This window comes from Amyelois transitella, chromosome 5 (assembly GCF_032362555.1).
Source record: "Amyelois transitella isolate CPQ chromosome 5, ilAmyTran1.1, whole genome shotgun sequence".
NCBI lineage: Eukaryota > Metazoa > Arthropoda > Insecta > Lepidoptera > Pyralidae > Amyelois > Amyelois transitella.
The window spans coordinates 2807288-2821406 of NC_083508.1; the positions used below are offsets into that span (position 1 = coordinate 2807288).

General features: G+C 36.6%; 1 protein-coding gene across 1 annotated transcript; it reads right to left on the reverse strand.

The window, feature by feature from the left end:
- Positions 1-659: 659 nt before the first annotated feature.
- LOC106137839 (uncharacterized) lies at positions 660-7594 on the reverse strand. The gene is made up of 8 exons (XM_013338766.2): positions 7534-7594; positions 5625-6126; positions 5239-5347; positions 4593-4675; positions 2466-2602; positions 1677-1857; positions 1167-1318; positions 660-760 (listed from the first exon to the last, which is right to left on the reverse strand). Exons 1-8 carry the CDS (start codon positions 7592-7594, stop codon positions 660-662), a joined length of 1326 nt encoding a protein of 441 aa, XP_013194220.2.
- Positions 7595-14119: the final 6525 nt, after the last annotated feature.

The window sequence follows — 14119 nt, forward strand, 5'->3', positions numbered from 1 at the left end:
TATTCTCTTTTGAAACCATTACTACTAAATTTCACTTACCAAATTTACAAGTGACGAAATACAGATTTGTAGTTCAGTAGCGTATTAAAACCACCAGTTTGATTCCCAATGCGCACATAATTATTGTCACCACAATTCCAATGCTGCAACTGCTCAATTTATGAGGCTTACATTTGGACACATGATGTGAATTTGATCACAAATATTACAGATATTTGAATAATGTACATATTTAAATAAAATCATGCCTTTTCCCCGCAGAAACTACATTCCACATGCTACAATCTCAGTTTAACTTCTTTTGTTTCATCCACATTCATAACTCTCTTCATGTAAGCTCGTAGTAACTCTTGACCTGACCTCTCGCAAAAGTTTTATGCATGTAAAAATTTGCTAGATTCAAGGCATTTAAAATTTGCACAATCTAAAATATTGGGAGTCAAAGGTGTTCTTATCTTGGAACGGATATTATGAATCGGAAATCTTTACCTCTTCGCCACCCACGCTATAAATTACTCGTACGTTCCAGCTTCCTGTATCCAAAATTAAAGCCACGCTCGTCCTGTGGTTTGAGCTGGGTGATTATGGTTATTACTTTACATTTTGGGGCATGTCAAATGAAAACCAATTATAATAAATATGAACAATTTATTGTTAATTCAATTGTAGTGTAAAACGATGACCAACGCTATTGCGACCACAACGTATTCATTTAGCCGAAGGTGACCGCCGCTTTGATGGAGCTCTGCCAAGCTCTCACCTGAAACCAACAAATATATATATACGTGTATATCGCGTCTTCATCCTTTGCGGTGTAGACAGATCCCATATTATCGAAAAGTCTAAACTGAATTAAATTGGGACGGCTGGCCTGTGGTGTCCAAGGTCCATGGAATTTGTTTTCAACCAGGTTTTGGCGTCATTTGAGACATTGTGGATTTGGTGACCAAAAGCCTAGTTTAATAGGTGCCTTTGGGTCGGGTGCAGTCATGTATCAAAGAGACACAATTTGACAACACCACGATCCAGAAATAGAGTTCATGGAGTAGAATAGTGGAAAACCAACCGTAAATGTTTAAACGACATTAAATTTATTACTTTACACTAAATTAAAACTGGGCAAAGAGAAATAAATATTTTTTTTTTGGTAGATTGAGCTGTGTTACCTTTAATGACATGCAGCATGACATGAGCTGGTGGGGTCCCTGGCGGTGGGGCCCTGGCCACGGTGCACGTGTACTGGCCAGCGTCGTCGTTGCGCACCCTGGCCACACGGAGTACTGAGTTGGCACCGTTCACTCCGAACTCTGTGCGGACACTGCGTGGGACAGGAAAGTTTTATTGTTTCATATCCCATCCAAAAATATTTACAGAAGCTAAGTTATAAGTGATATCATCCTAGCAAATATCTTGGACTCGTCCTATCTGTGCATGTTTACCCTTGTTGTATGGTTCTTTGGTATGATTGCCGTACCTAGGAATCAGATAATTTACACGAAACGATACCTGTCTCATCTACAATCAACATGCTGCCGACTTGAATCATGGTTGTTGGACAAGACACATTCATATATATTTCAACTCATGACTTTCTGTTCCAATAATCACATTTACAGGCCCGAATTTACATGAAACTACATGAGAATTATGAGTGTGAATGAGATCAGTATACAAACCTGATACCACCCCTGGTAGTGTCGTCGTTCAACAAGGCATCTCTCCTGTACCATAATAGGGAAGGCCCTCCCTCCATTCTCAGACCCCGCACCTCACAGCGAAGGGCAACCGTGCTGCCCAGCTCACACACTTGTTCTGAAACTTCTGCGCCGGCGCCGTCGACTATTTTTACTGATACTTCTGCGAATTACAGACGTTTTTTATTGCCTTGGACAAATAGCTATTTAGCTGATTCAAGATCACGATCCGCTAATGCTGGTAAAGACTATTGACTCATCATGCATTTATTTGTATATCATATATTTGTATTTTTGCGTTTCTCCCAGTTTTATCTTCAACAACTTCGAATCTATTCCACTTTCCTACATTTTCTCCATTATGATACTATTTTTCAAACCTTCTTGCTCGCCTTATCCTTCCTAGCGACATCGACCCATATTATCATATGGCAAACATTTTCCTGACAAAGCTTAAATAAAACTGCCACCACGGATGACGAGAAAGAGACTTCCACATTCAATTCTATTTTCTCTTTAGCGTAATCACAACTTCTATGGTAGGAGTATTATACTTAAAAAAAGACTCTTAAAAGAGCCTTAAAATATGGCAGTGAAGGGTTTAAGAAAAAATGGAAGACTGAAGAAGATGAATGATGAAGAAGATAGTATGAGTAGAAACGGAGTGACCAGTGTGACGGCAATTGACAGAAGTAATTGGAAAAAATTAACATACTGTGCCGACCTCACGCAGATAGTGGAAAAATGTAACGACAAAGAAAGATTTCATACCTGGCACGTGTAAAGTGACACGGGCCGTTCTAGGCGGGTGCGCAGACAGCTGGCAGTCATAATGTGCGGCATCTGTGGCCCGCACTTCTCTTATCTCAAGCCTCCAGATATCTGGGGGGATGAAACGGGCGGAATATCTAGGAACAAAAAATTTATATATCATAAGTGTGATTCCCGACACCAATAAAAACAAAACTAGGACCACTCCTTCTCTTTCCCATGGATGTCGTAAAAGGCGACTAAGGAATAGGCTTATAAACTTGAAATTCTTTTTTTAGGCAATGGGCTAGCAACCTTTCACTATTTGAATCTGAATTCTATAATCAAGCCAAAACCTGTACGTGGCTTATCACTCTTGAAAAGACTGTTGGCTCTGTCTACTACGCAACGTATATTGACGTGAATATACGTTTATATGTATGTATAAGAGAAAAATAACCTAGTATCATTGATACCTTAGCGTAAGGTTAGCTGCAAAGTCTTGAGTTTATAATAACATATTGTAGATTCTTTTCTATTTCCTTGCTATCAAAAACTTTACGTTGACACGAAATTTCCCCTCTTTCTATACAAATATTTGCTTTAATTCTCTCCAATCAATTCATTATCCAATTCCGTAAAGTCATTTTGTCCTTGGAAATTTGTGTATTAATACAAAGTTGGTTTGTCGTGAGTCGTCTTGGGAATAAACTAAGCAGTATAGAAACAATTATACTTCAGACGTGCGAGTCACCTGAGACTAGAAGGCAAAATCAAGTCGACGGTAAAAACTCTAACAAATCTTTTAAAGGAAATCGTTTAATATGCGGGGTTATTTACTAGAGTGGACAAAGCATATAATTATCTTCCCTCTTTCTCTATCTCTGAGGTAATAAGTTCTTGACAGGAAGAACGTAAGCATCTGCCTTGGTAACGTTCTTCAATAGACGAACACCGAAAGATCAATTAAAACTATCGAAAGTTATTATAAATTTTACTCGTACCTATCTAAAAATATTATTCTACTAGCTTTAACTAGGCATTAAATTCACGATAAGCGACAAATTTAACGCCATTCTCAAAAAACGACGAAATATGCACCTCCTTTATGAAGCAACGAATTAAACGCCACCTACGTAAAGCGACGAATTTAGCGCTACCGTTATTTAAGTTATTTCGAAAAAAATGTTAAGGGTGGACAACCCTTATCACTAAGGAGTATGAAAAATAGACGTTGGCCGACTCTCAGATCTACTCAATATGCTCACAAAATTTCATGAGAATCGGTCTAGCCGTTTCGGAGCAGTACGGGAACGAACATTGTGACACGAGAATTTTATATAAAAAATTATATTACCCAATTATTTTTAATCTCAATTATAAACGAATGAGTTCAGACACTCGTATAGGGTACTTCAATGGTTTTTTGGTTTGCCTTCATCAAATTGTCTTTAGCGAAGGTTGCGGTAGATATGGGACTCGAAAGTAGGAAGCCCTTAATACTTCCGCAGCCACATCCGTCATTACAAAGCCTTAATTTCGAAAGGCAAGGGTTTGAACGCCTACTTGTCGGTAAAATAAAAGGTATGCGGTTTGGGAAATCCAAAATTTTGATGATGAAATCACTTTGGTAGCTTTTTTTAAATTATGTGAAGAAAATATAATGTTATTGAGTGGTTTCATAGAATGCCTTCTAGCACACGTAGGCACATGTAGGTATTTTGTCTATACTTAATTAAGTGTAGTTTTATACTTTCGTAGGTTCTGGCTTATTTAGAATCATTGCGAATATCTATCATTATTTGTTTATTAACTAAAGGAGTCAATAAGCAAAACATCCGTACTTTTACCCACTACCCACAAAAATACGCGAACTATAAACCCTCTTAATTTAAGCTCTACAGTATAGTTGTCAAAAAATCAAATCTTTCCCCGATATCACTACATAGTATAAAACAAAGTCGCTATTTTAGTCTGTTTGTCTGTATGCTTAAATCTTTAAAATTACGCAACGGATTTTGATGCGGTTTTTTGTAACAGGTAGAGTGATTCAAGAGGAAGGTTTTTATGTATAATAACATTTATAATTTTGCACCCGTGCGAAGCCGGGGCGGGTCGCTAGTTGATCTATAAATCTATGTTTTTTACCTGTCGTCAGCTGTGTACTGTTGAGTGCCTGTCGTTAGCAACTCCATCGGCTCTTCGTCACTTTTCCGACGAACCCACGACACCTGAAAATGTGGACACGATTGAGATAAACACTCGTTTATGGGTTAATGAATGTTGGAGAGAAATTTTAGTGTGAGTGAATCTTGTTACATACATCATACATGCATATGGTCACGTCTATGTCCCTTGCGGGGTAGACAGAGCCAACAGTCTTGAAAAGACTGAATGGCCACATTCAGCTTGAGTGAATCTTGTTTGTTGGAATTAATATTTAACCCTTTAAATATTACAAATGCATGTATGCCAGAGAAGCCAGAATTTGGTGGTTCCAGTAATGTTATATTCAGATTTTTATGCTATATCCATACTTTCTTATACTAATAAAGAAAGATTTGTATTTTTGCTTGCAATTTTTAACCCAAACAATTTTGACGAAATTTGGAAAAAAATCCCACAGCCTTACAATGTTTCCCAGGGTAAAAGTCTATTTTTAAATGATATATAAAACTATAAAAATTAAAAAAACAAAATTCAGTTCACATAAAAAAATTAAATTCCTATTGTAGACATTTTTACCAGCATACAGGTTATCAAAGTTCTTATAATTTTGGAACATACTTATTACCAGTTTATCGTGAAGGGCGTCGACCTTGCAGTCCAGGTGAGTGGCAGATCCCACCAGAGCCTCGATCTCTGGTGCTGCTGCCGCGTAGATACTGTTCCCAGGGCCAGTTCTAAATATAAATAAAAAAAAAAGAATCAGAAATCTCAGAACATTTTAAGAAGATAATAAGAATACTTTTTAAAATGTAACCATTTGATTTATAACGCCTGAATGTTGAAGAAGATTACAAGATACATAAATATATAGAAAGTTTTAATAACAATTAAATTGAAACGTTGATAAATCTATTTATTTCTATACTTATACCAAAGACTTTTGGCAATCCGTTAAAGACCAAAGCCTGTGTCACAATGGCCATTTCTAAATAAGTAACTGTCAATACTCACTTTTGGTTCTTATGATAGTGTGTGTTTGAATACGTATCGAATATGTAATTCAACAGTGGGGCACTTGATCCAGTCTCCCCTTGCTTGCGTCTTTTTTCCATCATCTGTGGTGGTGGACTTCGAACCGAGACTACTGTTGTCGCCTCTTTATCACTTGTAGTGACTCCATCTGTTCTCACAACATTCACAACCCGTCTTTGTCTATTTTTCTTCAGTTCAACTGCCATATCATCTAGTACATCTAGTTTAGCACCCGCATTAGTTATATTAACATCCATATCTTTTCTACTTATATTATGCGTATGTAAAGTCTTATCTGTAGGTTCTGTATCGTAGAAGCTAAAAGTATGTAAAGTAGAAGGGGTTGAAGTTAGAGCTATAGTTTGATTATGTAAGTCTGGGTTGTGAAGTAATTGATAGATTTTAGTAACAGTCGGTTGCGTAGAGTTTTCTTGGTTCTCGGCGTCTTCTAGAATCTTGGAAGTGACGTCGGCATCAGTACCTACGGACAAAAATTTTTGAGTTGATTGAAAAATCACCTCTCAGAAAATTCAACACAGGAAGAAAGGAAACGTTTGAAGAAAAAATGATATTGAAACATACACATTTAAAGTTATTATTGCATGAATGAATGTTGTCAATCACTTATTTAATTAAATCACAATTAATTAATTCTTTAAAAACCAAATGGTACATTTTTACATCTCTCTCTATTTATATGATATGCAGTTTTTTACTAACTTAGAGCAGACATTTAAATAATTTCTCGTCCAAAACGAATAGCACCAGATTTTCGCAAACCGCGAAAAACAGCGTGGAAAGCTTTAACTTTCCAGACGTTTGCATAGAGGCCAATAATTCGCGGTATCACGGCCTTTTCATTGTTAAATGCCTTTGTTTCATAGTTGAACAAGTCAAATTTAATTGTAACATTCAAAAGGCTACTTGGTTTAAATTTAAAACGCTGAGTAATAAATTCTTCGTCTTCCATCTCTTTGAATTAAAATACAATAAGTCCTTGGGAGGTCTGTCCAAAACTCTTCAGATCTCGCAATTTAATTTCAACGAAGGTTGATTGTGCTAATATAAAAATATTTTTAAATGGCGCACCGTTTTCAAAGCCCTTTGCACGCAGGCCCTTTGGGAATAGAACTGAAAACAAACAATACCGAGGGACAAGGATAAATATTTCACTCGGGAATAAAAGATGGAGGGAATTCTGTGAAATGACAATTTGAGCCTCTGCCAATAACGGCGTCTCGTGCGAATAGGTTTTCCACATCTTTTTATTAAGAAAATCGCCGGTAAATTGCCAAATAAAAAGAAGCAGGCAGCTCTTTTGGAAAACATTTGCTCTTTTTGCAACCTTTTGATCAGTTACTTTCGAGTGGGCGTCAGGTCAATCACCCCCATAATTGGTATCAGAATTTCTTATCTAAAACGGCCTTTGACTTGAGTTACATCAAAACTGACAGAAGATAAACGATACAATCCTTAACATGACTTTCAAAACCAAATGTTACTTTTGAAGTAATCTGGGGGTTCTTATCTTAGAAATCTTCTAGAAATGTTGTAGAAGGTGACTAATAAGTACATTTATCTAGTGCAGATTTTAACATGATCCGATATGGGTTTGGTTCACCTACAAAGATTACATAGACCTGAGAGGCGCAGCTCTCAGGTTTCTCTCATGGAAGGTGAATAGAATAGAATAGATTTATTTTCAAAATTGGAAACAAAGTATCACTTATAAACGTAACATCACTTAAATCTAATTATAACTACTTTTTTTATTGGTGCCGGCAGCCACACGGAAATGGATAATAGTATGCGGAAATGGATAAAAGTATAGAATACGTAAATAGTGAAAATAGTGAAATAGTGAAAATGGATAATAGTAATAAATTACCTCTACAAGGAAGGGCAGAAAGCGCGGCAAGGAGCAACGCCGCAGTGGCCGACGCACACATGTCTACATTCTTGCTGACTCTGTAACAAGCGAAAAATACATTAAAATACACACACACACATAATCACGTTTATATTCCTTGCGGGGTAGACAGAGCGGGGTAGACAGAGCCAACAGTCTTGAAAAGACTGATAGGCCACGTTCAGCTGTTTGTCTTTATGACGGAATTGAGATTCAAATAGTGACAGTTTGCTAGCCCATCGCCTAAAAGAAGAATCCCAAGTTTATAAGCCTAATCCCTTAGTCGCCTTTTACGACATCCATAGGAACGAGATGGAGTGGTCCTATTCTTTTTTTTATTGGTGCCGGAACCACACGGCACTAAAATAAGGAAAATATTTTGTGAAAAATGGTTCAACTGACTTCTTGTACATTCACTTAATACCAAATTGACTTTGTAAGTTTGTTTGTTTGTGTTTTCTCTTCACTCGTTATATACTGAACCAATTTTCTTGAAATGTTGCTTATATATAGGTTATTAAGATAGCGTGTGGTTTCCGGCAACAATAGAAAAACGAATAGGACCACTCCATCTACTTCCCATGGATGGATCGTAAAAGGCGACTAAGGGATAACTTGGAATTCTTCTTTTAGGCGATGGGCTAGCAACCTGTCAGTATTTGAATCTCAATTCTATCATAAAGCCAAATAGCTAAACGTGGCCTATCAGTCTTTTTCAAGACTCTTGGCTCTGTCTACCCGCAAATGATATTCATATTCAAAGGGAAGTTTATCTTTATCTCTTATTTTGTCAAATGCTGCAGTTCCTTTCATCACAAAAAACAAAAACAATAAAAACAAATTCCTAAATAAAATACTAGAAAGTGAACTTAGGTCATCTTGCCAATATGTAAAGGCCCCTTGTGACAGATTGTCAATACCGGAGGTCACTCGAACCCACTCAGGCTGGGTCAAGAGGTGCCAAGGTAATTCACCTACCTGAACAAAAGAATTGTAAAATTGTCGCTAACACTCATATAGGTATTATTAGATAATTATCGCAGCTGGTAAAGTATATCCTTTATATTAATATGGTATTTAAAAAAAATATATGTACGAGACAAATTGCACAGATTGAGTTAGCCTCGAAGTAAGTTCGAAACTTGTGTTACGAGATACTAACTCAACGATACTATATTATATAATAAATACTTATATAGATAATACATTCAAGACCCAGACCAAGTTCTTTTCTTATCATGCCCTGGCCAGGTTTTGAACCCAAGACCTCCTTTGTCACAGACAAGCATACTACCGCTGCACCACAGAGGCAGACAGTCTTCCGGATCAAAACTATAAATGGACTTCATGCATCAGCAACTAGTTGTTGGTCAGATTGTCCATTGACATAGACCTCCCAACCATGATTATTACCAGGAGGTAGATGTCTGTACCTCACCGCAATGCTGCTAAGGTGTTCACGTCAACGAGCCATTCTCCTCCCTCGCAGTCGGAAAGAATAAACTATATAACTTTGGAAATAACACAAAGCATTGTGGTCCGGTATAATTGACAAACTTCCAAGCCGCAGCCGATTTCTTAATGATCTCGATTGAGTAACGAGATAAATCCGAAACAACTTGCTAACAAGGTAATTTGTTTTGGAGCTCGACCAAAATGTACTTACCCAGCGGATATTATAGACAAGCTTCGGTGAGCGCCTAACTTACTTATTATGGGAAGAAAATTCTCTAAAAACTGTTTCGTTATTGTGGTCTTCGCTGTGTTGATATATACATACACATAATAACGTCTTTATTGTTCACGGGGTAGACAGAGCCAACAGTTTCGCAAATACTGCTTGGCCACGTTCAGCTTGAAAATGGAATTGAGATTCGAATAGTGACAGGTTGCTAGCCCAACGCCTAAAAGAAGAACCACACGACAAATGCAGATGTTAGGAAAGAATTGTATATATTTTCCAAACCGAAAAGTGTCACTGTGCTAAACTGCTCAGCAGTTTGTTGGCCTAATAAACTCTTTAATTTTCCATTCCCTTCATTCCTCCATTCATTCCATTTTGGCAAATTCTGACATACCATATTTGTTTGGCTTATTGTATAGCCCCTTAAATTGCACTTGTATCTTCCACGTGTTCCTATTACGAATAATTCAGAGTTGTGCCCAAGAAAAACTGAAACAAATCACTAGTAATTGTATAAATTCACACCTAGCTCCTAACTCCACGTTGAGTTTCAATCAAACTTGTTCAATTAAAGTTAATTATGATGAAATTTGAACAGAGGAGCCGCGGTGAATATTGACAATGGATTTGATGGAATTAAATTATGAATTTTGTCCCTGAACTCATTTATACTTAAGATGTGGTTGGGTGAACCAATGGAAAGAAATTATGAGAACTCTTCAAAATAAATAAATTCATAAAAATAAACGGCGATAGATTATTCCTTTGATTTTACTCGTAGACAAACCACCATCACTCTTTCTGCAGACTAATTCAAAGTCTGAGACTTTAAAGTCGTAACATATATGTACAGCTAATGTCGGCTTGAGAATTCCCGAATAGCAGAGCCGTCAAAAATGTAAAAATAAAAATCTAGAATATTTTCGTGTCACTAAAACAATGCACAAATTTACAACTACAATTTCGACAAGTGGTCGAGTTAACCTCATCAATTACTTGGTGTGTGAGTGGTCTTATTCTGTAAGCTCATAGAATAGCGGCAAGCTTTGTTCTTTACTTTAAGGCAACGCGTCTTTCGGTTGAAAATACAGCTTACTTTTACGACGCAGTAATATTTTGAATTAAATATATGCTTCTTCTTTTGGTTCACTTATTTTCACACACTAGACACTGGGGTCCAGTACATCATCCCAATCCAACTAATGTTATATGCGAAACTGAGTTTTTATGTTTGTGTTATTACATACATATAGTAGAAGGATATTGCAAACATTAATTTTTATTACCCATTACTGTTCAAGTAACTTATTAAAAAGAAAAGGTGTACCTTGAAGTTAAATTATAAGCAAGCGATATAATAGATAAAAGCTAGCAAACCTAGCATAGTAAATGATTTTTCCTGAATTTCACAATATTTTTCACTACCTCAGCATTACGGAAACTAACGCATATTCCGTAATTCCTAAGCAAAAAAGGAAAAATAAAGATATCTGCCTAAACCCCAAACGTTTACATAAACGAAACAATTTGCAAAGTTTGTTCACCGAGGCCCTCTTACGGGAAATGAGGGGACCAGTTACTGACTAAGGGTAACAAGATATATAATCGTTCTCTATATTTTTTTCTAAATACGTAAATAACATGTATTTGTTTTTATTTTCGCGAATTACATCAAAGTACACCTCTTACAGTACTTATTTGGCAAAGAATTCTTAATTATTACTAAAGAATATTCACTTTTTCTCAAAATCGGACTCTTTTCTCGTGTCGACTTTAGCAAAACATGAATAATTCTTATTGGGAACTTATACACGCTTCTTAGATGGAGTAGACAAAACCAATAGTGTCGAAAAGACTGAAAGGTCACGTTCAGCTGTATAGCTTCATGAAGGAATTGAGAATTATGACAGATGCTAGCCCATCGCCTAAAAGAAGAATTCTAAGTTTATTAGCCTTTCCCTTAATTGACTTTTACAATTTGATCGTGGAATGAAATAACGCGATTAATGCTCATCGATTCCCCCTGTATCGCAGTACCCTCCTTTTTATCTCCGGAGTTACATAACTAAACCTGCCGCAATCTGTCGGGATTGTACGTGATCTGCATCGTCTGCGCTTCTCAAACTTAGTTAGGCGGCCTTTGCGCAAGACTAGCTACCGTGTTTTACTTCTGATAACATACGTATACTCACGTTTATATCCCTTGTGGAGTAGACAGAGCAGTTAGTCTTGAAAATACTGAAGAGACCATGGCTTACAAAAAAAATGGGCTGGTAACATCTGAATTCACTTCAATTCATCATTAAGTCATCTAGATAAATGACGTTTTATGATTTTTTGCTACTTTTAACTCGTAAAAGGTAAATTTGATTTTGCTTTATTTCATACAGGACTAAGTTTGTCCACAAATAATATATAGTCTTTTTGTTCCTGGCCTTAATTGACCTTAACCTTACCACTCTGGAGAGTAGCCCAGTGCACCTTTTGATCATGTTCTTGGAATAAGTTAGGTTTTAACACGAATCGAACATCCGTCTGACCTCCGAAAATCTTTTCAGATAAATCAAACCTTATAGGATCATGGTAAAAGCTGCACTAGATGAATGTTTCACTAAATGAAAATTTGACGACCTCTGTGGCGCAGCGGTGGTACGCTTGTCTGTGACACCGGAGGTCCCGGGTTCGAATCCCGGCCAGGGCATGATGAGAAAATAACTTTTTCTGATTGGCCTGGGTCTTGGATGTTTATCTATATAAGTATTTATTATAAAATATAGTATCGTTGAGTCAGTATCTCGTAACACAAGTCTCAAACTTACTTCGAGGCTAACTCAATCAGTGTAATTTGTCCTGTATATATTTATGTGCCTATTGCCTAATCGCCTTTTACGACACCCATGGCAAAGAGATGGAATGGTGCTATTCTATCAAAGTGCCGGAAACCTCACGACACGAATAAAATATAGTCTCAGGTGTTAAAACCCAGGGACTTTTTCTTGCACTCATGACGTATGAGCTCATTTCCCTTAATGTTGAGTACCACAAGCACACATTAGGATCAGTTCATACTGAAACCATATGCGATGCGACTATACACATATTTTACTAGTATGACTCAATTTTGTCCACTCCCTCCAACGATGTATAACGTATCTTGCAATAAAGTATTTTTTCATTTCGTTTTAATTAATTTTAATTTTATGATTTTTTTTTTGTTATTTCTTACCTCTTCTTCCCCTTGTGACTTTAGTTTTATTACATATTCGCCGGGGTATGCCATAATATTGGATTAGGTAGTCAATTTTTAACATAGATTGTAATTTCTTACTCGTTATGCTAATTATAACAGACCAATGAAATATATATTTTCATCCAATGTAAGTACAATTGTACTTACTCTCCATTACAAAATAAGGACAAAATTATATATTTAGTCACTCCATGTGAACTGACCCTAAGCTGAAACGTGACATACGCAATATACGCTTGTGAAAATTACTAAGTTCGTTACTTGTGGTGTCATAAAATTGTAGGTTTTTACATACTTAGGAAACCTCTATCATTATTTTCAGAAGATAAAATGCATTATTAAAAGTTACATAAATTTATTACCCAGTGGGTTTTTCCAGGGATTTTTTACCCTCTTTCTAAGATAGTCTTCGAATATTTTTTATTGACTTTGCGGTGTACCCATGTGGACCTAGATTTCTTCACTATATTTTAGCATAGTTTTTCAATTAATCAAACGTTCATATCGCAGAAAGTTAAACGAACAACGTATCTCAGAAATTTTTATAGTTAGGTACTGTGAATCTTAAAACGGGTACGCTTTTTTGAGTTAGATACTGGTTTTAAAATGTGTGAGTGATTTATTTCATTCCAAGTCAAAAATAATGGCTCCAGGCTCCTTGGCTCCAGAGAAAAGTGGACATATTTCATTAGGAAACAGAAGCTCGGTGGATAAGCCACTCGTTTCTCAAGCACTTATATGCTACCCGGTAATGTAGGAAAGGCGGGCTCGCGAAACATTTTATGTGGGTAGTTGGAGATTGAAAATGTGAGGTACCTAATTGATGAGTTTTTTTTTTTTTATTGCTAGAATTCATTGTATTTTCTTATAGAAGTTCTTCATGGTAGGTAACTTTGACATTGATAAATTTATAGATTCGATTTCGTCCTCAGATATGTATGGGTAGATACCATAGTTCATTCTTCCTACCCATATAAGAGGTCCGATTATACTTGAGGAAGTGGGGGATTTGGCTAGAGCCAGCAAAGCAGTCGTGATAATTATTATCCATGTACGTATACACATATAAATAAATAAATATATGTGGAAAAAATTACACACAGATTGAGTTAGCCTCGAATTAAGTTCAAGACTTGTTACGAGAAACTTACTCAACGATACTATACTAAATACTTAAATAGATAAACATTCAAGACCGAAGACAATTAGACAAAGTTTGTTTCTCATCATGCCCTGGCCGGGATTCAAACCCGGGACCTTAGGTGTCACTGACAAGAATACTACCGCTGCGCTACAGAAGCCGTCAATATTCCTCCTCAGTCGCGAACTCTTTACGGAGTGGTCGTGGTCGCTTCGTTGGCGTACAAAACTAGGAGTACGTATAAGTAGGTATGTTGTTTAACCGCATTTTTAGCAACGTCGTCCCATTTTTGTCAATTTTCTTTATTTTCTGAGAGCATTTTGTGATGGAAGCCTGTGTGGCAGTTCAAATCCACTGTAAATGGAACTAGTGATGAAAATTATTACTCAGTAGTTCCATCATGGAACTGCGAATGACACTAGTGTCACTAGTCGACATTGTACATAGTAGTTCCATTATTTAGAGATTCTTTGTAATAGAACTAGTGATG

Excerpts from the sequence above, each read along its gene's own strand:
- LOC106137839 (XM_013338766.2), bottom strand. The coding sequence starts at position 7,594 with ATGTGTGCGTCGGCCACTGCGGCGTTGCTCCTTGCCGCGCTTTCTGCC. Across the intron at positions 6,127-7,533 it reads TTCTGCCCTTCCTTGTAGAG|GTACTGATGCCGACGTCACT; the intron begins GTAATTTATTAC and ends TTTTGTCCGTAG. Across the intron at positions 1,858-2,465 it reads TGTCACTTTACACGTGCCAG|AAGTATCAGTAAAAATAGTC; the intron begins GTATGAAATCTT and ends TGTAATTCGCAG.